Here is a 23,766-nt window from a genome sequence, read left to right as displayed (position 1 = left end):
CAAACTAAGAAGACAAATAGGTCACTTAAAATGCACATTGCCAAAAGCCATTTTAACTTGATTTGGCTTTATTGTCTCATAATTTTAATTACTGTTAATTGCAGTCTATTTAAAGAAAAGGCTAATGTGATTCAGTGTTCATACTTTTGATTGCTCAGATAGAATTTGAAAATATCCATTTTTGTTTGCAGATTCAGCTTATAGTCTATAGAGTTACAATTCTGTAGATGCTGGGATCCAGTATTGTCTTGATATTTTCCATAATTTATTTCTGGTTATTAATAAATTCATTTCAAGGCAAAGCTTTTGGACTACTTGAAATACAGCACCCTATGTGTATTCATACTGATCTGTTTTTGAGAGGACAAATGATGTAACTCTTTACTGTGCAAATTCCTCATCAGAATCACTTAGACTAATATCATCATCAGAATCCTCCCATTCTGGTTTTGTTTCTTCATTGACTGCATTCTCATCTGCTGCTTCAGTTCCCCTTTCAGCCTTCATTTTTGGGTCTTCCAGCTTTCCCCAGGACACTAGATCATTTTTGATAAGTGTTACTTCCACTTTAGATGGCACCATGGTCACAAAGCTTTTTTCCACATTAATCACCTGCACGAAAGAAGAAAACAATCACTCACAGCCATGAGCTACCAATTTGTCATGAGCATTAGGGGTTCAAAAAGTTATAGACTACATCATAGATAATAATAATAAAAATAATAATAATAATAATCTTCACATTGGCATAGCAGTCAAGACACAGGCACAGAGGTATAAAATGTACTGATACGCACAGCATTAGAACTGAAACACTATAGTTAATGCATTGCTAAAAGCTGATAAAATTCAAAGAATAAGCATCTCCCAAATGGACTTGCATTAAAATACCACAAATATCATTCTCCATTGTCCACCACCTTCTGAGACTTTTACAATTGTACTCTTCACATTCACCCTGGCACAGTATGTCAGACATTGACTGGATGGTGATATTACCTTCTTTAAATATGTTGGCAAGGATACAGTAAATAGGAATTGTAGTAATTAATTCAGTATATTGCTTTTTTATTTATTTTATGGTTTTGTTTTGTGCAGATTCTGTTTTAAGGGTTTTCTTTATTTTCTCAATTTATTTTGAGGAAGTTTAATTTTTTTATTTCCTGTCTCATGCTTTGTTTATACAACACATTGGGAGCCATCACGGGACCACAATTGTTTCGCCAGTTACAGATTGTGATGGTATAAGTATGACTGTAGTTCAAACATGTCTTAACTCTCAGCTGAAAAACATCAGAATATTAGTGCTAGTTAGCTTTCATAAAAAGTAGGCCCTAGTGTCAAGTTTTGTTTCAGTTTATTGAACTCCTTTCTGTCTTTTGTCTTCATATTTTGTTTGTCTGATTGTTTTGCATTTTTCTGTACTGTTTCCTTTCTTTGAACATGTCTAAGTTCACATAATCAATTTTACCCCTTCTCACAATAATTCTTGGACATGAAGTCTTTTTACAAGAACCATGAGTAAATACTTTTTTTTTTTCAGTCACATGACATATATTTGAACTTTTCAGAGACGTGAAATTCAAAAAAAAAAAAAAAAAAGAAAGCCTGTAAATATAGTTGAAATGCTATTGGTTTCGTTACATGCTGAACCCCAAACATGCATTGTTCAGACAGGGTTCTGCAGACAGAAGTTGCCATAAGTAATCAAATGCTCATTTGACTTTTTGAAATTGTCAGACTGCTATTTTGAAGCAAAACATTTTACATCTTGTTCCCATCAATCATTTTTCCTCTCTCATGTCCACAGGACTCCATGTATGGATCAAGCAGTGATGATTCCACTGGCAGTAATGAGCACTTGCCACCATTAGCTGACGAATTCACAAACATCCTGCACTGTAACATTTGAAGTTAACTGCAGTTAGCATGTCAGCAGCCACTATGTAACTGGTGTTGTTGGTTATCTATTGGGTCATATCTACAGGTATATAATGAATTAATTTTCATTCATTTTGCACATTCAATATAGATATTGGTACACAGACATATCCGGTTTGAATTGCTTGCAAAATTAATTTAAATAGTCAAACAAAAAAATAAAAAATAAGTCAAAAATTAAAAAAGAACCTTTTTTAGCTGCAGTTTAAATATAGACATACAACTTCTGGATTGCAGGCATTTGCCCCATGCCACCCAGCCCAACCCCAAGGCCTAACCTATTTAAAGTGATAAAAAGATAATTGCAAGGTTATTTATTCTTTCTCCTGAATTAAGCCTAAATCTTCCCTTCAATGACCAAGTAGATATTGCTGAATAATTGTCCTTAACTTAATGTTAAATTAATGCACATTAATGCTAGAATTATTATTCAAGTATAGATAACATTAAAAAATGCTACAAAATGGTGCTTAATTCATTCACTTATTATTAAATGGCATCAGTAACTAAATTAATACAAAGATACATTCTTCTTATAATGTATAACTCTAAAGCAATGTTTCTCACTGCATCTTCTTGTCGCGTTACAAATAGACAAATTGATAGATAAGCTCCTCCTATGTCACTGGCTGAAATTACATTGTTAGATGGATGACACTAGTTGTTAAAAAAACTACAACATACAAATACAAAAAGCAGTCAAGTGGATGTAGTTTGTTTACAAAAATAAACATACCTCGAATCTGTGTAGAATCTATATACTGTAGATAACAGAAGTACTGTAAACCCATTGATTTGCAAGAATCTTTACTTTGATGAAGGAAAAAACTATTGTGATTCCATAGCTGCATTTTCAGTCAATTTAGGTTAACTTCAATGGCCATGCATATCTGACTATGTGCCATTTGTGTCTATAGGAATTTATTAGTTTGTGCATGTTAGCAAGATGAAACCATCACAATGGCAACAACAGCCTTTAGATCCGATAAAGGCCTTCGTGGTAGAGAGAAAGAGAGATCCACAATGGCAGCACAAGATGTAATCTGGAAATGAAAGGAACACTGCCTCCTGATGTATATACTGTATTGAGTGGGCTGAAGAAAGCATTGTGAACTGGCTAATGTATTGTAATTTATCATACACATAGTAATACATGTAATGTTCCCTAGGAATGCTAGTGGGCAGACTAGCTACTGAAAAATCTGGGTTCTTTACCCACTCCCTTAAGGAATAAAGAAAGAGAGTCTTGGGAGGAAAGGAAAAAGACTGCAGTACCTCCTATCCTCTGAAGGCTACAGGGCAAATAAGAATATACAGCTTGTGATGTCCTATTAACACATTATAGATAATGTCTGGGAAAAATGGCATTTTAAGTGAAACTATAGACTCAGGTATTGCTAGAAAAAGTTACAATCTTGTGTCCCCAGAAGAAAAATAAAATAGACCCCAACCTTGGACGTAATTGTAGGGTCTGGCTAGAAGTGACTTTGACAGGTTGTTTAAAAGTGCCTCGCAGCCAAAAGATTTTTGAGTCTAAAGTTAAGTGGAGAGATTGTGTAAAGGCATATATGGCAAAAGGAAAACACCAGGGTCTAGAGTAGAAAAAGAGAGAGAGGTAAAGAAAGAGAGTGCTAGGTTCTATTCTGCCTGAAGGAGTGAAGAGGACTAGGAGATTAAATGTGTATCAACCAGAAATGAATATAAACTGACTAAAAAGACTAAAAGCAGACAAAAAGCAGACAGTTGAGAAAGAATGTGTGTTTCGCTTGTTAAAGTTTTTATGCAAATTACAGACACCGAAAGACTAGTTGTTCCAGATTTAAAGAGTCCTGCTGACGATGCAACAGGAATAATGACATGGAGTTTCTCAATTGTAAAACCAAATAATGTCACAGTACTGTGAATAATTATTATTATTATATTCAGGAAACATATAACTGTGAATGCAGTGGGCTGGCACCCTGCCCAGGGTTTGTTTCCTGCCCTGCACCCTGTGTTTGCTGGGATTGGCTCCAGCAGACCCCCGTGACCCTGTAATTAGGATATAGTGGGTTGGATAATGGATGGATGGATGGATATAACTGTGAGGAAACCAAACAGAACGGTGCTAGAGAAAAAAAACAGCAAAAAATAAAATATTATTCTAAAAATTATTTTAAAAGAGAGAAAAGAAAATTCTCAACATACACAATTTATAAGAGTTTGTACTTTGTATCAAGCAAGCCAACTTGTTTTAAAAGGGCAATTAGAAGTCAGAAAACTAGAGATCAAAAAATAATTATTCTTTATAAAGACACAAAGCAAGGTTTGTTTACTAGCAAATTGGGCAACCTTTTAAAACACCTCCTAATAACGGTGAAAGCTACCTAGACAATGGAAGACAACATGGCAGCCAAAAACAAAACAAAATCCCAAATATATAACATTTTGTACTTCAGCCAGTGAAGTTTAGGCCTGTTTAGGTACATTTATGTTCTTCTCAGGTTCATCCCTCACTAGTGTTGATGTTGTTAATTGTGACACCATTTACATTTACATTTGGCTTTACTTGTGTTACTAGTGTGTAGAGGAATGCCTCTACAGTCCCATTCCCATCACTTCAGTTGTTACTAGATCTTCCCACTGATTGGCATTTTGGGAGGTTATTTTTTAGAAAATATAATTTTGTCATTATTTTGTGTTTTTCTATTATTTTTTAACTTTTTTATTATTTTACTTGCTTATTTTTTATATATGGCACCACTGTTGTTTTGACTAAAAAGACATGAAAATGGAGTCAAAAAGCATGTGCAGGGCAAAACCAACCAGAAGTCAGTAAAAGAGCCATTAAAACCAAACCATAAACCAAAAATCTGAGACAAATGATAGAGTTTTGTTTCAATAACCAGTCATCAAAATTTCAAGGTAAATACAGTAAATCACTAAGTTTGGTCTAATCTTTGAATCAAGTGACAGTTTTTGGAGAATCTTTATACCATCATAGCAATAACATTACAACTGGGCACAGCCAAGGTGTGTCATGGAAGAATCCTCATGGAAATAGGCGATACAAAAACAACAAAATAACACTAACACTGCAAAACATGGTAAAAAACAATCTACTTCAAAACAGAAGCTCTAAATAATATTCCGACTGCAGAATTGGATTCACTAGGCATCAAGACCACCAAAATATCACCAAGATGATTGCTCATGTCTCCAGTAAACCCAACAGAAAAATCAAAAGAAACTCAAATCATAATAGACATGTTGTTTACTCAAAGAGCACTACAAAATTGGGCTTTTGGCTGTTAGAAATGGTCTCATGTCGTCTTCAGGCTGACACTGTTTAAGACGGTGAAGCACTATCTTCCTTGTCCAAGTTTTTGAATTTTAAAAACAAACTTTAATGTGTTAGTTAGCATTGAAAATAACCAGAATGTTTTTGCATGATTTTCTGACTTCACTTTCATTTTGTATCTTCAGTTTTGGTTGCTCGATTCTCTTTGTCCTTTTTGGTTATAACCTTAATACATTTGACTTCAATGTTGTTCACTCATCTTCTATCCCTTGCACTACTATTTTTTTTATTTCTGTTGTCAATTAATGGTCCAAGAACACCCTTCCAACATATCATACTCCTTCTCTGTTGGATAGGAAGGGAATTTGATTAATAATTTATGGTTAGTCAATAGCTAATACAATAGTCACATAGGAATGAATTTCATGTGACTTTGCAAGTCATACAAAGATGATTACAATGGTATTAATGAATTTTATACTTTTGTAATGACTCTCCTAAAGCCAGTTTGCAGATTAAAATGTTTTCATCAGCCTGTCATAGACTATATACTGTATATAATTCAAATAACAACATCATTTACTGTATCCTGATCACTGCACATCAATGTTATAGTTATATCATTCTGTAAAGAAAAGAGTTGACTGTTGATCCATGTTCTGAATCTGTTTTTGTCTACCACAGAGCTGTGGGGAATGAAAGCTTATACTGGCAATGTGAAGATAAAGAAAGAAAGAAAGAAAGAAAGAAAGAAAGAAAGAAAGAAAGAAAGAAAGAAAGAAAGAAAGCTTGGACAGGGCGCTAGTCCGTCTCTTTTTAAGTCATATGCACACCCTGTTGTGAGCTCAGTTTCATTTCATTTTGTGTCTTATTGTATTGTAGTTAAATTAATCAAAACCTTTTTCTTTATGGTTTTTAGATTTTATTATTATTTTGTTCACATATTCAAGACATGATTTTGTTTACAATTTCTTTAAGGGTCATTGCTATTTTGATGTTACTGTTGTTAACTGCAGCATCCTTCTCTGATCACATGGCTAACCACTGACGTTACACATGACTTTATAAAGAAGAGACTCTTTATGATGGCAGTGTGTAATATTCAATGTCTATCATTTGGGTTTAACCAAAAAAAAACATCAAAAATGTATGAATCTTAGTGTTTAGTTTGGGTAAATTGTTATAGTTAAGACGTATTTACAGTATTATACCTGAGTTTGAGATTTGATTTTTGCTTTGTCTCTGGCGTTATGTTTCACCTTCTGGCTTTTCACCTTGCCATTTTTTACACTGTCCTTAAAATACTCTTTATCTCCTATTTTCCAAATCAATTCATATAACCACAGGCTAATTGTTGACAAATCTATAAATTTTATAAACTCTGGGTCTACTGGGAGAAACAGTAGTGCCCTGCATAGTGCTACTGAGCGCCAGCTCAAGAATCCAGCAACTGGGTTTCAGCCCAGTCTCCACCTAATGGGAATTTGAGTATTCAGTTTTTTTCTTTTTATTTTTTTTGCAAAATCTAGAAGTGTGAAAAACTAAGCTTAACTAGTGACTCTAAATTCAGTGTAACAGTGAATTTGCTTTGCAATGGCATGGTGTCATTCTGACCCTGAACTGGACAAGTGAGTTGAATGCACTGATGTTCTTTTCTGTATTTTCGATTGTTATCTTATGCACTCATCATTTAAAATGAATTCTGAAAGAATAGGAGCTGCTTACATTTAGAACTGAATCCGTGACATACTGTGAAACTTATATACATTCTGACTAGACTTATTTTAGAAGAGTCTGTGAGATTGAAATTGTAATGCGCTGTAAAAGAAAAACGAAACTATTAATTTAGATGGATTAGCTTGTAATAGTTTTTAAAATATGTAATCAAGTGGAATATCTTTGAATTTTATTAAATCACCTCATGCTGAGTAGTTATAAAAGTTAATGTCTGCAACTGACAGATTTGTAGTGGTGCATGTTTAACTGGATGTACTTTATTTTTTGCTTGTTTGCATTTTTTACTGTAGTTTTATTAGCTTCATATATCTGTTCCCAATTTAAAAAAAAAAAAAAGCTTGCACATAAGTCAAGACAACAACTTTAAATACATTCTGGTAGAAAATATCATGAGCAATAAATTAAATACTTATTATTTTCTCCAGCCGTCTGGAGTTTTTTTTTTTGTTTTTTCTGTCCACCCTGGCCATTGGACCTTACTCTTATTCTATGTTAATTAATGTTGACTTATTTTATTTCCTTACTGTGTCTTTTATTTTTCTATTCTTCATTATGTAAAGCACTTTGAGCTACTTTTTGTATGAAAATGTGCTATATAAATAAATGTTGTTGTTGTTGAAAAAGAGAAAGCTGCCAGAAACCATTCATCAAAAGGGTCTCAAACTAATAGCATTATCAGCGACCACTGAGCAGGATCATAGAAAATAATCAAGTACATGCTAAAAATTAATATAACTTATAAGATTAAAATAATGCACTTTTTCCTGGAAAGAGAAAAAACAATTAGTTTTCACACTTTTGGGTAGGTTCTGTATTGCACTAAAAAAAGCATAGATATAGTGTACAGAAATGCAGAGCAGTAGAAAAGACAGGAAATATCTCAATACTCACCCCCCAGAGGTAGAATTCCTGGTGAAACACTTTCTCCTTGTCAAACTGGATGTGAACAGTTAGCTAAAAAACAAAAAAAGCATAGAAAGAGGCTTTGATCACAAGGCTGTCTAAGATGATGGTAGATTTCAAATAGGTTTAACTAAATATATGTCATAGTATCAATGAGTTATGCATTAGCAGAATTTTAAAGTACTTACTAAAGGCACAGGAATAAGTCCCTGACAGGCAAAAAATGTCATGCAATTAATATAATTCAATATATTACTTCTACATGCCTAGATAACGTGTTACATAGTGGCTATAGCAGTGGACTTGAAAACCCTAAGATTTCAGTCCTGCTTCTTGCTCACTGTTCAACCCCAGGGAAGTCACCTACCTCTCTGTGCTTGATTGATATATTGGTAACTGGTGATGTAAGTGCCTTGAGATGGTGTTTACTATAGAAAACGTGCTACGTAAAAAAAAGTTGGTTATTTGTATACCTATGAACATAAATATGCTTCTTATATTCACCCTGAAAGACATTCTTGCAGTTGTAAATTACTTGACTGATGATGTGTGTATTTATTCATCCATCCTTCTATTTTCTAACCTACTGTACTTCCCTAGTGCAAGTTTGACATCTACTCTAGCATCACTGAGTGCAAGGTGGGAACTAACCAATGGGTAGCGTGCCTGTCCATCATAAGTTATGTGTATGTACAGTATGCACTCACACATATTTATACTAGGTCAATTAACCTAACATGGATGTCTTTAGTGTATGAAAACAAAATCAGAGTACCTGGGGAAGAATCCACAGACACTGCAATAAAACTTGGATGGAGCAGAACTCTTTAAAATTAAATTGCAACAAAACTCAGCTCCTTCAAATTGGCAGTAAAGTGCAGCTTAAGAAAATGAGCCCCTTGTCAGTCACTCTTGACAATGATCTCATCAGACCTTCATCTGATGAAAGGGATTTTGGTGTAATTTTTGATTCCTCCCTTTCTTATTCCACCCACATAAACCACATTAAGAAACTTTCCTACTTTTACCTCTGTAAGATATCACAGGTTTGCTCATTCCTCTCCTTTACTAATGCTGAGAATTTGTCAATTCTTTTATCACATCCTACATCAATTATTGTAACTCCCTACTGGAAGGTGCCATTTCTAATCTTATCTCACAGCTCCAGTTGATTCAAAACACTGCTACAAGAATCTTAACACAAACCAGCAACAGCAAGTACATCCCACCCATTCTGCTTCGCCTCCACCGGTTCCCTGTATATTACACGATTGAATATAAAATTCTGTTATTAACATACAAAGCTTTAAATAGCCTTGCACCAGACTATATCAGTGACCTTCTCCATCACTATGCTCCTGTTCGCCCACTAAGGTCCTCTGATTCTGGCAATCTTGTTGTGCCCCACACTAACCTGCATTCTGTGGTTGACAGGGCCTTTAGCTGTATAGCAGCCAGACTTTGGAATGACATCCCAAGATTAATTAGATCAGCTGACCCCATTCATTCTTTTAAAAAACATCTTAAAACTTTTCTGGTCAGGATGGCTTTTAACTTAATCTGACATCCTGACCCTTCTTTCAGTTTACCTCACTGTCCAGAATTTCAGTGTGTTATATCACAGATTATGTTATTTGCTAGGCTTTTCTTAGTACTGCATTTAGTATTTTACTCTGTTTTATTGTCCTTTATTCTGTTTGATGCTTTGTATATCTATGTTTTGGAAACATTTGTATCCAAGGTTACATACAGTATACTATATCTGCGGTCGTTTTCTGAAGCGCCTTTATCATGGGAAAGGTGCTATATAAAAATGTATTATTATTATTATTATTATTATTATTATTATTATTATTTAGAATGCAGAAAGTTTAGACATATGGCAATTGGGTGCAGAATTCAAGCCCATGTCTCTGGAGCTGTGTAGTTTTAGTGCAAACAACTCCATCCATTTATGTAGCTGTTTCATTCTCAAATCCGGTTAAATCTAATTTAGGTTCACAGGGAGTCAGAGTCTATCCTGGCAGCACTGTGTGCAAGACAGTAAATAGCCCTGGATGGTCCATTGTAGAGCACACACACACCCATATGGTTCAATTTTAGAATCACTTAACGTGTACAATTTTCAGGATGTGGGAGGTAAACTGGAATACACAAAGAAACTTCAGGCTTAAAACTTTCAAGCAGACAACATCCCAGCAGTAGATTCAACCTCAGCAGAGTGGATCTATCTGGAGATAACAACAATACCCACTGTACCAACCTCTGTGTTGCCATAAGTATGTAAAATATTTCATGATACCTCTAGATGTGAATTTTCTATTAGTCTATATGCCATCTAAGAGACAACATGTACTCAGAGGATTGTTTGAGCCTGTGACGTGTCATACTTTAATGTCAATCATATTGATACAATGTAAGATACAGAACAACAGTTGGTGGCTCTTCACCAATTGCTACTAGGCCGCTATGCCACTAGGGAGCCCAAAGTTCACTTGAAAAGGTTTGTGGTATGTCTTGAAAAGAGGAAGGTGAGTCTGGCTCCAGTATGTCTTGGAGACCTTCTGGTTTACTTCTTTGGTATGGGCACCTGTAGTTCTTCAGAACATTGAACGTCTTCATTTTATATGTATTTCTTTATTAAAGAACACAAAAGGTGCACCCAAGCAAGAAGCAGCTGTTAAGGGAGCTGTTATCCACACATTCAAGATAATGATGCAGTTTGTGTGTTTATTTTTTTTCCCTGAGATGGAGCTGTGTTCAATAAAAAAATAACAGCTTAGCAAGTAAATTGTCAAGAATGAACGGAATGTTAATTTCTAAATAGATTCTGCACATTCTCCTTTGGCTTTCCCCTGGGTACTCCATTCTCCTTTCACTAAGCTGAGACATGTTTCTAAACTGCTGTTACACTGTGTTGTTTGTGTGTACTATATGAGTGTTCTCTGCGTCTTTCAGTGACGGGATCCTGTCCTGGGATGATCGATGGCAGAATCAATAATAGCTTGACCAGCAAAACCTGGCAGTAAATGGTGAGTTGATGGATGCTGTAAATTGTATTTTTGTTGTAACAATGTGGTTTTACTTAAGTTTATTAATTGGTTATTTGAATTTCCCCCTAGGCTGCATGTGGCCTGATTAAAATTTCATGTTTTATGTCTAGATTTTTCAAGAAAATAAAAGTACTCAAATGACAATAACAAAGCATATTAAAGAAAAAAATTTCTATTATCTTAAATGAATGACATACACACAATCTATGAAGTGTATTTTGAGATTACAAGCTAAGAACAGAAACCAGCTAAAGAAGACATCTATGTAAGTAAGACGACAGTCACAGAATGTGATACCCTATAATTAAAAATAAATGATTATAATGGAGCCACAGTAGTGTACTCACTGGACCTGTACCAAAAATACCAATTTACACAAAATATATGGCATAATATTTGTGATCACAGCTCCATCACACCTGGAAATCATGGTGGAATTGCACAGCCAATGATCTCGGAGATCTCAAGGAAGCAGAAGACTTGGCTGGCTCAGCTACATAGTGTCATGTGGACAAATAAATGGCTGCAGCCTATACTGGCATGCTGGACCACAGCTTCATTCTTCTTCAGTGATTAAAATTGCTTTCAATAAGCAAAAATAAAGATAAAATAGAAGAATACAAGACCAGATCTACTCACCCCTGTCCGGTTTGCTTCAATGTAAGAAAGGTCTGGTATTGTGTTTTTGGCATACACTGTGATTACCACCTGACAGGCTGTCTGATGCCAGTCATGACGACAAGATACCATCTTCTTATCCTAATGAAGAGAATAATCCCAATGAGGATCACAGGGTCCTGAAACATATCACAGCTACACAGGGATCATGGTTGGAAATCAGCCCTGAACAGAGCCTACTCACATACACGTATCCATGCAGTGGTCAATGTAAATAAAAACAGACAATTTTTCAATCTTTTAATAGTGAGAAATACTCCTTCATGTGGGAGCTTTGACAAAAACACAGTGTGAAATGATGCAGCTGTTTTTGTTTAAAAGCTAGAGAAGAACAGATTAGTGATCACTGGTCTAGTATTGAGCTGGTGGAAGAACTCTCAGGAATCAATGCTATAGTTAAAGGACCTGCTGGCCAGGCACAGCATAGCTCATGCCACCTCATTGATTTGTGGAATTTTGAGTTCTTTCACCAGCTCAATAGTAGATCAGTTTACTCTTTTCTGTTAATTAATATGAAAATGGCCGCATCATTTCAAATTATAGAAAAATGTGACTGTTCCCCTTTAAAATTTCCGAACAACTTCATCTGCATGTGGGAGTATCCAGAGTAAAAACAATACAGACATGAGGAGGAAATCCATACACACCACACACAAAAAAATGGGTATGTGATACAAGCACTGGATCCATGAACGTTCAAATTTGTCTCTGAAAATACAATTATACAATGTTGCTCAGTATCCTAATATAAGAAATATGCTGTCAGTTTTCTCTACACAACAGTTTTTTGTCTCTTGGGGGATCAATTTTTATTTTTTTTTAGTTCCTGAAGGTGTGGAAACAAGTATTATTTTACCTGATTCACGACACACAGATGGAAAATCCTAAGTAAGCATGTACCTTTTTTGCGATCCATAAATGTTTTGCAGTGGCGCAGCCTTTCTGGTCTAGGAATGCATTAAAGTCTGTGGTTTTAATGCAACAACAGCTCCAGTATTTGTATCTAAAAAAGAAAGAAAGTCCAGTAATAAAATTAGGTACAGTAGTGCTGTGCAAGGGAAACACTCTTTATTTGCTGTCATTTGTTCATGTGGCACTATAGTTCTACAGCTTGTGTTGCTATTTCACAGCACCTTCTTGATTCTCTGTTGGGCTGGCCTTGAGTCTGCATGTTGTCTCTGTTTTCTCATGGGATACTTCCTCATAGTCCAAGGTCAAACTATCAGATTTATGTGCAGCTCTAAAACGCTTTTTGTGTAGATGTGCTGTATGACTGGCTGAGGTGATTCAGAGTTTGCACCCATAGATGGCAGCATATGCTGTATGTTTTGTGATCAGCTTTTTTATGTTTCCAGTAAAAATATAGATTATAAATCAAGTAGAAAGTTATAGTACATAACTACCAAGGTATTTAAGTTCCCCTTCTGTACCCTCCCCTCGTCCTGTACTACAAAAATATAACAAGATGTTGTATTGATGTAACTTAAAAAATACTATTCAGTTTCTCTCGCAAGGTTCTTTATGGCTGACTGCCCCCCATTTTGAGTTATAACAGGCATGTCACTAATCCAGAAGATCCAAAAGATATTTCCAAGTTAGGTCGACTGTAGCACCAGGTGTACTAGGGCTAGTTGGTGTAGAGACTTCTCTTATGAGGCTACCAGTTTTGCAGCAGTATCACCCAGCAAAAGAGGTGCTATCTCTGGAGAGGATTGGTAGATAAGGCAGAGGTGTCGAAAAGCATAAAAATGTGTGGGTTACAAGTCAAACTGCAGTTAATAATATCTGGCAGAAGAAAGAAAACATTCACCCAAAAGGAAAATATCAGAGGGCTATGCCAAAATATGTGTATAAACATCAACAGTTGCCCTAAAGAACACAAATAGCATGAAGAGTCTGGAAATTGTGCTATAATTAATTGTTTCCATAGTGTGATATACAGCCTAACTATTTATACTATGTGAATGGATAATACATTTTTTGAATATAGATGAAAATTATTAAATATGGTATTTTTATTGCTTTCAGAATTAAGGTCACAATGTCAAATTTTGGAAATGTTCAGATTCTTACAGTGTGATTTAAAAATATTGGGGAAAAAAACACAAAACAAGAAATGGACAGGTGACAAAGAGTGAAGTGTGACCCTTTATGTTCTTCAGACTTACTATAGCAGAAGAAATACTGTATGATAAAAGTGGAGGAAACAACATTCCATAAATGTATTATGTAAATGTTTAATTTACTGGAATGTGTCCATCCCAGCACAATCTTCAAAGAGGTCTTCCAGCATATGGCTTCTTGCTGTTTCACCCGGTTGACTTCCTTATTAAGTTCATGTCTTTATATATTGGAATGGAAGCATGCCACTTCAATGTGCATCTTGCTCTTCTTTCTGCAATTTGTCAGATCTGAAGAGCAAATACTGTAATACCACTGGCCTAACAGGAATTCTGTGACATTTAGAGTTCACAAAAACAGCTTTAGAAATTGACAAGCTGAAGTCAACGATGACTCCAGTACAATCCAGGACTGAGTGATAGCATCACACCAAAGATCTAAGTCAGGTATAGTCAAACCAATCCCTTTCCGGGGGGCCTGTAAGCAAGAAATGTTTTACTAAAGGATTCTTATCGTTCTAAATGATCTTTGACAGCAAGGACTGACAGATGTCCAGGTACTAACAGAATAGGGGAAGAGAGATCATCAAATCAACAAAATTAAATCAGCAAACAGCATCCATTTTATGCTCTCCTTTTTGTGTACCTAAACAAGAAAATGGATAAATGTATAAATTGTTCATTCTTATTACTAAAATGTATTTATTCATCCACATATTTGTTACTCTCCAGAATTTTACATTGGTGGTTAAGTTCAATACTTTGAAAAGAGTTGAATTAATTTTTTTTTTCCAATCCCATTAATTCCAATAAACATTTGTAGGAGAACCAAACCAGTTTAGGCATCTTTGGGTGCAACATTAGAGCTCACTCTGTTTGGAATATCAGTGCAGTGCAAGGCGTATTCATTGACACAACTATGTTCACTAATAATGTGCCAATTTAGAACCCCCAACCCATCTAAACTACATGCCTTTACCATGTGGGAAGGCACTTCTTCTTGGAAACAGTTAAGAATTACATCACTAAGTGGTTATGAAGCATGCAGGGCTGAATCAGAAGACAGAGAACAATAGTTTCAAGTTAACCCATTCTGACATAAGCACCATATGTCAGGAAGGTCCAAACTCCCCTTCAAGGAGCTCTAACTTCATAATGACTTTGCATTGTCTGAGGTGGTGGGGGTGCCACAATGGCACATTGGTTAGTGCTGCTGTTTCAGGACTACAAATTCACGATCATCTTAGTTCCATTAATAACTCTAAATTGGCCTGGTATCAGTGAGTGCGTGAATGTGTTTGCTTTGTAGTGGATTGGCACTTACTCTAGATTTGGTTTCTATCTTAAAATCAATAGTTATAAATATTATTGCTTATTCATTTTAAGTTATGTTGATATAACTACATTTTTTGTACATCTGACTTCATTACTCCAAGTCCCAATCACCCAATGTTATTCACCTGCATGTCTGGGTGACACAAAATTTAGTTTATTGTGTTAATACTGGAATATAAGCTTTCCTGGCAGAAACTGTCAAATTCTTCAGCAGTAATGCAGAGAGCTATTCCCAAAGTTTTATGTTAAGTTTGTATGTAATATACATACCCTTCATGGAAGACAGGGGATCCTGGATGATAGATACATATTTCAGCATCTGTCTCTGGACCATTGTACATCTAAAGGGATCAAGTAAGAAGTAATATTACATACAGCTGTGAAGTAGAAATCAGGTACATAATAATAAAAAAGCAATATAGCTACAGAGTTCGCCTACTATATGTCTTACCTCTGATTTAAACATCAGCATTTGTGCAAATTAGCAGCCGTCAGCTTTAAAATTTAGGTGACTGGATAAAGGTAAATCTAGGCTGTAACAATTTTCTTTTAATACCCTAAACCTCAAGAGATAAGCAGAATATGCACAAATCTTTCAAGAACTAGGACAGCACTTTTTCATGCAAAGGGTCACAGGAGTCTGAAACATATTACATAGTCCTCTAGTTGAAGTGGAACCTTAACAACTTTTAAAGAGTATAGAAATTAGATACTGAGACAACTTAGGTGTTAGGTACAAACTGTTTCTCTCTCTCATTTGCCTGAGTTCTTATTTTCTTATGTACACTATGTGAAATAAGCCTTTACATAAATATAAAGATAACTCAAATATCGTAGAGCAGAATATAAAATATAATTTTCTTCATATTATCACAGCATCAATTGCACATTAAATAGGTAACACTTTAAACAAATTTCAAGTTTCTCTGTAAATTTTATTTATTTATTTATTTATTTATTTAAAATGTTTTTCTTATCAGTATTATTATTTCAGTAGCAAATCTTTTTAGTATCCATTATATCTTTATGCATGCAGTACATTTCAATCTAATTGTTATTGTGTTTTTGTAGATCACTTTGTGCTGCAATTAATGTGTAAAATACACAATGTGAGTACCATATTATAAGCACAAAATAAGCAATGACTAAAGCAAAATACCATTATAGCATGTCAGTTTTAGTGAAATAATAAAACACTGCATCTATAAAAAAGTATTCCCTCTTGTTTTATATATGTGTTTTTAGGACTTTTTGCAATCAATCAACAAAAAATATCTATGAAATCTGAATGTATAAACAAAATTTTGCTTTTTCCTCTCCTTTAATTCTAAGTAAAAAGAAGCTGATTGATACCACCTGCACCACCAGTCATTATTTGTTGGAGGTAGCTTTAGTTTACATGAGTCTTTTAAGAGAGGTCTCAACCAGGTTTGTGCATTCTGGCTTGCAAAATTACAGGAGCTCATGTTAAATGAGGAACATATGTGAAAAGGAATTTTCAAATCTTGATGTATAGTTTCTATTGAAATGAGATCAAGTCTTTAATTGTGCCGGAACATTTAGCCTTTTTTTGTTTTCAAGCCACTCAGGTATGGCTCTGCTTTATAGTAGGGATGGTGTTCTCCGGTTGATATGTAGTGTTACGCATACACAAAACATAGCACACTCTACTGGCTGCACCTGGTGGCAGCATTTTAAAGGAGGAATCAGAAGATGGATCTTAATTATACTAACAAGCCAAGCTCCTAATTGGGAGGGCAATAATTAAAAAGCAAAGGCCAAAAAGCACAGAAACACAAGGAGAGAGTCAATAAACCAGATTATTTCATGCAGCCTAAGCCAAATTGCAAGACGTAAATCAAAGTCAAAGAACGGAAAAAAAGTTGTAACCAGAGACATCTTCACAATAATATGGTGAGGGTTTTTCTTTTTGATTTATCCACAAACTTGGAAAGTTATGGAGTGCATGACACTGACCTTTAAACCATTATGGAAAAGATAGCACATGTCACACACTCCCATTCCTAGCAACAGCCAGGCAACACTGCCTCACAAATAGCAAACAATCGTGACATATGAAATAATGAAAACAAAATGGGACCGCAGGAAGTATTTCAGAAATGTTCTTAATGAAACAACCCTTCTGATCATTTAATTGCTTGACCTCTAAAACCACCACAATGATATCACCATTATTTTTAGAGGCCATGGAAAAGAAAAATATGCAAAAAGTCCAGAAAATGACAGCAACAGGTCTACGAGCATCTTGTGTGAGCTTTTCAACTTAACTTTCAGTTTCAGTATATTATACATGTAAATATGTTCTAATTCAGGACCTATGTACTTAAGAGTGAACACAGGGACACAGCTGGAAATTTGTTAAAAGTAAAATTCTTGCAAACATTAGGAAGTTTTTCTTTACACAGAGAGCTATACACATATGGAATAAGCTATCAAGTAGTGTACTTCAGTAGGATTTTAGGGACTTTCAAAACTCAACTTGATGTTTTTTTTGGAAGAGTTAAGTGAATAGGACTAGTGAGCTTTGTTGGGCTAAATGTGTTCTAATGTTCAAAAAAGAGTGCTAAAGAGAAATAAATTGAATTCAAGTGAATGTCGCCATTCTCAGACTTAGTAAACATTCAGGTAATTGTTATATGTACTGTCTGTCCCATCTCATCCTTTGAAGAACTATTACTATAGGCTTCTTGGTGGCCTCTTTAATGGGATCTCTTGCTCTACACAGATTCACAGTTGCCCTCTGTTTTACTCTTTTATTTAAAATAGACTAGGGGATTCTGCCCCCTGCTCGCTTTGCTTGGCTACCTCCATGCGGGCCCTGCAAGCTAGTCATTTCCCAGCTCTACTGCTTGGGACGAATCGTGCTGTGCTTTTGGATAAACATGAATATCAACTCTGTCTTTGATATCTCCGTCTTTCAAAACTATTATTGCTGACAATTCGTCACATGTTGGCTTATTATATATGCAAGTGTGATCTTCCGGATTCATATAGTGTTTTTCAAATAAATTTGGCTGTAGAATTTCTAATATGTCTGATCATTTAACTCTTTCGATTCTATGTTGCATCATTTCTCCATGATCATAAATATAAACCTGACCGAATTGTGGTTTCTTTGAAATTAAATTTGTAGTAGCTTTACTTGTTGCGGGACCACAGATTCTCATAGCATATGGTCCTGAATTAAGTAAATCTACATTTTGAGCATTGAATGATGCGAACGCAATCAAATTATTATCAATTCTGATATTTTGCCTTTAGTGTTTGTGGATTTCACTTTCACCAAATAACAAATGTTTTATTTCTCGTGGATACACTTCTTCATTGGGAAGAAACACTACTTTTCCCTGATGGCAACACAAATTAGACAATCTACAAGTCTCCGACTTAAACTTTAAAGCTGAACAATATCTACATACTTCTGTCATCTCATCTATGTCCATATATTTTATCTCTTCGCTGTTCTGTTATTTCACGGAGTAATCATTTCCCTTTGTTATCACTAATGTGATCTTTACTATCAGTTTTTTGAGACTTTCGAATTTTAGTACTTTCATAATCTCTAACCTGCTCTGCATGTATATTGTGTCAATGTGCGCCAATGTTTTTGAACCACTTTACGACATTCTACATTGTCTTCTACACTTTGTCTTTTATTTCCGCCCCCACAAAAATGTATTAGAGCAGAGAGCACAGAAACTGTGTCTAACAATAGCATTCACACGAATGAAAGGTGAGTGGACCGTGGGCGTGGTTAAATCTCTTGGCACAAAGTGTCATCTTGCGGGACTTGAAATTAAATTTCTGAAAAAGTCTGGTCTCGTCCCAGGATTTGTTTATATAATACAGAGACGTTTTAATGCTTTTTAATGGCTTGGAAAATGTGTTATACTCTTTACCTGAAGTTTCAATCGCCTGACACCTAATGTAGATTAAATACCTCTTACTATAAACAGTGTAGCTTTTGTTGCCCTTGTCACAGAGGTGGACAATATACAACCCACTTCGTGACTATAAAAGCAAACTGCATACAACTTTACCCATTTAGGGGTGTCTTATAGTAAAGAGTTTTAAAATAAAATAATTGCTTTCACAGGCTTGTTATCCTACACTGGAAAAAAGTGAGTTCACAAAACAATAAAGAAATAAATTATTTATTTTTGCTTTAGTGTTAATGAACATCAACATCAAAAAAAAATAAGATTCTTTAAAAAACAAATAGTATAGAATTACAGTAAGTCTAAGAGGGTGATAATATTTACAGGCACTTTGGCCTATTTAATCTTAATAATGCGATGGTAAGGTTATAATTATGTGGGTTTTGATTGATTATACAATTAGCTTAATGACTGGCTTTACATAAAAGGCTGACTGTTAAGTGAAATGGTGGTGGTGGACTGTATCATTAATTAACTTATTACTTTGACACATGATAATACTGTATGTGGTTTACTTAAACATATTGTATTAGTTGTTAGGATTTTTGGTGGAGCTGCTGAGCTGATTAACTGTGTGAATGCATTAGTTCAACATTTGCTTAATGAGAAGATTATTTTGCTTGATCAATTTCATTTCCATCTTGCCACTTACTGTATATGGCTTGTTAGTTGTATGTGGGGATATCTGTTCACCTTTTTGTGCTGTTTCTTCATGTTTCCGTGTTATTTTGGACTTTTGTTTGGACTGATTACCTTGATTTATTTATTTGCGTACTTACAGTGTTTCATCATAGTGACATTTTCCAATGCATCATGAATTACGTGTGTTGGTTTACATGAATCTTATCATTTTAGATGTCTCACATCCAGTTTCAGTTCAGTTAGTTTACATTCTGTAGTGGTCTTCACTGAGTGTAGTTGCAGATCATTGTGATGAGTTCACAGGTAGACTTTTCAAATTGCTAAGTACATAACAAGTACACATAAATACACAGATTTGTTTAAGCATACAGGAAAACAAAGTAGTTTGAAAGTAATTAATATAAATGGAGCCCAGCAGTATTTTTCCATTATTGAATTACATGCATTGAACTATGGCTTGATAATAATGGAGGAGAGGAAAACAAAAATTATACTCAGCAGTTACCCTATGGAAACTAATCCTCTATGGAATCCATGGTCAGTTTTAACAGAAAAAGACAGACACAGTCACAGTTCTGGACACCTAACTGACAACCCAGGCATTCAAAAGTAAAATTTATACTGGGCCATCTAATATAATATAGATTCTGTCTATCTGCTGATTCAAAGACTTCCAGTATCTCATATGCCCTCCCATGGGCAAGGAAACAGCTTTTTCCTGACCTTGAACATTGTTCTGTCTATTTTAAGAAAGTGAGTTTTGATGTTTCTCATTTTGATTGTTCTTTGCATTTTTGATACAGAAAGGCTACTGAAACCCAGACACTTAAAAACTCATAGTATTCTAACAACACAAGAATTATTTTAGGACACATGATTATTTTCATTGTGAAAAATAAATGATGAAATCATTCATAAATGTTTAACACTTAATTCCATACAGTTCCAGGATAGTTGTGGCTGTCATTGCAGCAACAAAATTTCAAGTTATGCTACTTCTGCACTCACCGCTTTGCACCCTGTGTTTTTACATTTTGTACCATACACAACAGCTTCAGTCTCTACAAAAAAAATAGAGTATAATTAATCATAAGTCAACTCTAAACAAACATCCTCTAAACAAACCTAGAGTTTAAAAAAATGTAATAAACACTTAAAAAACATTTTGTGAAATATCTGGTATTATAAGGCAGAGGGATTGTAATCTAAAATATTCAGGGTATATTCCCACCAGTGTCAGCAGTGACTATTAGAGAAGAAGAGCCACACTGTGTATAGTAGGGGACTGAGATGAACAGTTATGGGAATGACTGGCTTAAGAGACAGTGATAACATACTTACAAATGGAAATATTTATATATATATATATATATATATATATATATATATATATATATATATATATATATATATATATATATATATATATATAGTATATATCTATTGAAAAAGATTAACTAATTAATCACATAACCATATGTAATTAATCATGATTGAACAGTTAAATACACACTAAATCACAAATTTAAAAATGAACACAATGGAATGGTGTAGTTTAAATTTAAACAATGACCTTAAACCTGAATTTTAAACAAAGTACTACTTGAGCAAGTACAGCCTGCATGTGAATGCCTTCCTAAATAAATTCTTAAATGGGCATACATTAAAAAACCTGTGTTAAAATTCTGTAAGTACTACCCTCAATTATTTATCACCATCAACAACTTGATAATTGTGCTCTACACAAGTGTTTTTCAACTAGTGCACTATGGAAATAACAGTATAGTGCCCCTAGGTCCTGACCTGAGAAAGAAACGCTCCTCAGGTGTTCGAGAGCTGTCCGAGGAGGAGGATGGGACTACCTGGAGAAGCCGACAATAAAGCAGCTCTGTGATTGCCTTAACTTGAATTGCACTCAGACTCATCTAACCCCTCTATACTGTCTTCTGCTTCAGTGTTACAGTACAGAAGCATGCCACTCTTTCACTGTCGCTCTCTTCTACTCACTCATTCACTCTGTACTGTTTGTGCACACTGTGCTGCTCCTTTTCATCCACACCCATACCAGATCCACCCCTTGTGACGCCAGCGCTCCATCACCAACACTGAGTAAAAGCACTTCCATTTTAGCACCTTCCACACTTAAATCAGCTCTCACACTCCCTCCACCCTTTTTTCCCAGGACTTATTCCTCTCACTCAGATGTTTCATTTGTATAACGCACTGCGCCTTCTGTAAGTACAGTGCTTAGAAGCTGTCTAGCCACATGGCCCTCTGCCTGATCTTTACAGTATTATTGTTAAAATGGTAAAAAAAAAACATGAAAATGCCAGGCCTAATATATATATATATATATATATATATATATATATATACAGTGGGTACGGAAAGTATTCAGACCCCCTTCAATTTTTCACTTTTTGTTATATTGCAGCCATTTGTTAAAATCATTTTAATTAATTTTTTTCCTCATTAATGTACACACAGCACCCCATATTGACAGATAAAAAAAGAATTTTTGAAATTGTTGCAGATTTATCAAAAAAGAAAAACTGAAATATCACATGGTCCTAAGTATTCAGACCCTTTGCTCAGTATTTAGTAGAAGCATCCTTTTGAGCTAATACAGCCATGAGTCTTCTTGGGAAAGATGCAACAAGTTTTTCACACCTGGATTTGGGGATCCTCTGCCATTCCTCCTTGCAGATCCTCTCCGTTTCTGTCAGGTTGGATGGTAATTGTTGGTGGACAGCTATTTTTAGGTCTCTCCAGAGATGCTCAATTGGGTTTAAGTCAGGGCTCTGGCTGGGCCATTCAAGAACAGTCACAGAGTTGTTGTGAAGCCATTCCTTCGTTATTTTAGCTGTGTGCTTAGGGTCATTGTCTTATTGGAAGGTAAACCTTCGGCCCAGTCTGAGGTCCTTAGCACTCTGGAGAAGGATTTTGTCCAGGATATCCTTGTACTTGGCCGCATTCATCTTTCCCTCGATTGCAACCAGTCGTCCTGTCCCTGCAGCTGAAAAACACCCCCACAGCATGATGCTGCCACCGCCATGCTTCACTGTGGGGACTGTATTGGAAAAGTGATGAGCAATGCCTGGTTGTCTCCACACATACCGCTTAGATTTAAGGCCAAAAAGTTCTATCTTGGTCTCATCAGACCAGAGAATCTTATTTCTCACCATCTCAGAGTCCTTCAGGTGTCTTTTAGCAAACTCCATGCGGGCTGTCATGTGTCTTGCACTGAGGAGAGGCTTCCGACAGGCCACTCTGCCATAAAGCCCTGACTGGTGGAGGGCTGCAGTGATGGTTGACTTTCTACAACTTTCTCCCATCTCCTGACTGCATCTCTGGAGCTCAGCCAAAGTGATCTTTGGGTTCTTCTTTACCTCTCTCACCAAGGCTCTTCTACCCCGGTAGCTCAGCTTGGCCGGAGGGCCAGCTCTAGAAAGGGTTCTGGTCATCCCAAACGTCTTCCATTTAAGGATTATGGAGGCCACTGTGCTCTTGGGAACCTTAAGTGCAGCAGAAATTTTTTTATCCTTGGCCAGATATGTGCCTTGCCATAATTCTGTCTCTGAGCTATTCAGGCAGTTCCTTTGACCTCATGATTCTCATTTGCTCTGACATGCATTGTGAGCTGTAAGGTCTTATATAGACAGGTGTGTGGCTTTCCTAATCAAGTCCAATCAGTATAATCAAACACGGCTGGACTAAAATGAAGGTGATCTCAAGGATGATCGGAAGAAATGGAAAGCACCTGAGTTAAATATATGAGTGTCACAGCAAAGGGTCTGAATACTTAGGACCATGTGATATTTCAGTTTTTCTTTTTTAATAAATCTGCAACAATTTCAAAAATTATTTTTTTTGTCTGTCAATATGGGGTTCTGTGTGTACATTAATGAGGGAAAAAAATAATTTAAATGATCTTAGCAAATGGCTGCAATATAACAAAGAGTGAAAAATTGAAGGGAGTCTGAATACTTTCTGTACCCACTATATATATATATATATATATATATTGTCATTTCTAAGGTCTGACCACCTTGACCTACCTATTCTTCCCATTAACCATCAAAACTAGATGAAACACCATCTTCAGCAGTTTGCCTGAT

At 35.5% G+C, this 23,766-nt stretch overlaps 1 protein-coding gene across 1 annotated transcript in view; it reads right to left on the bottom strand.

Annotated features, from left to right (window-relative positions):
* zgc:92429 (uncharacterized protein LOC445063 homolog) overlaps positions 1 to 23,766 on the bottom strand; it is a 54,802-nt gene continuing 31,036 nt past the window's right edge. The window contains exons 6-11 of the mRNA XM_039766251.1: positions 20,657 to 20,709; positions 15,318 to 15,388; positions 12,493 to 12,595; positions 11,554 to 11,673; positions 7,850 to 7,912; positions 1 to 612 (exon numbers count right to left, since the gene is read on the bottom strand). Of these exons, the coding sequence (XP_039622185.1) occupies positions 382 to 612; positions 7,850 to 7,912; positions 11,554 to 11,673; positions 12,493 to 12,595; positions 15,318 to 15,388; positions 20,657 to 20,709 (641 nt within the window). The 3' untranslated portion in view covers positions 1 to 381. The remainder of the gene's footprint in view (positions 613 to 7,849; positions 7,913 to 11,553; positions 11,674 to 12,492; positions 12,596 to 15,317; positions 15,389 to 20,656; positions 20,710 to 23,766) is intronic.

Source organism: Polypterus senegalus, chromosome 10, assembly GCF_016835505.1.
Source record: "Polypterus senegalus isolate Bchr_013 chromosome 10, ASM1683550v1, whole genome shotgun sequence".
In the NCBI taxonomy this organism is placed as follows: Eukaryota; Metazoa; Chordata; class Cladistia; order Polypteriformes; family Polypteridae; genus Polypterus; species Polypterus senegalus.
This window is presented reverse-complemented; position numbering and strand designations above follow the sequence as displayed.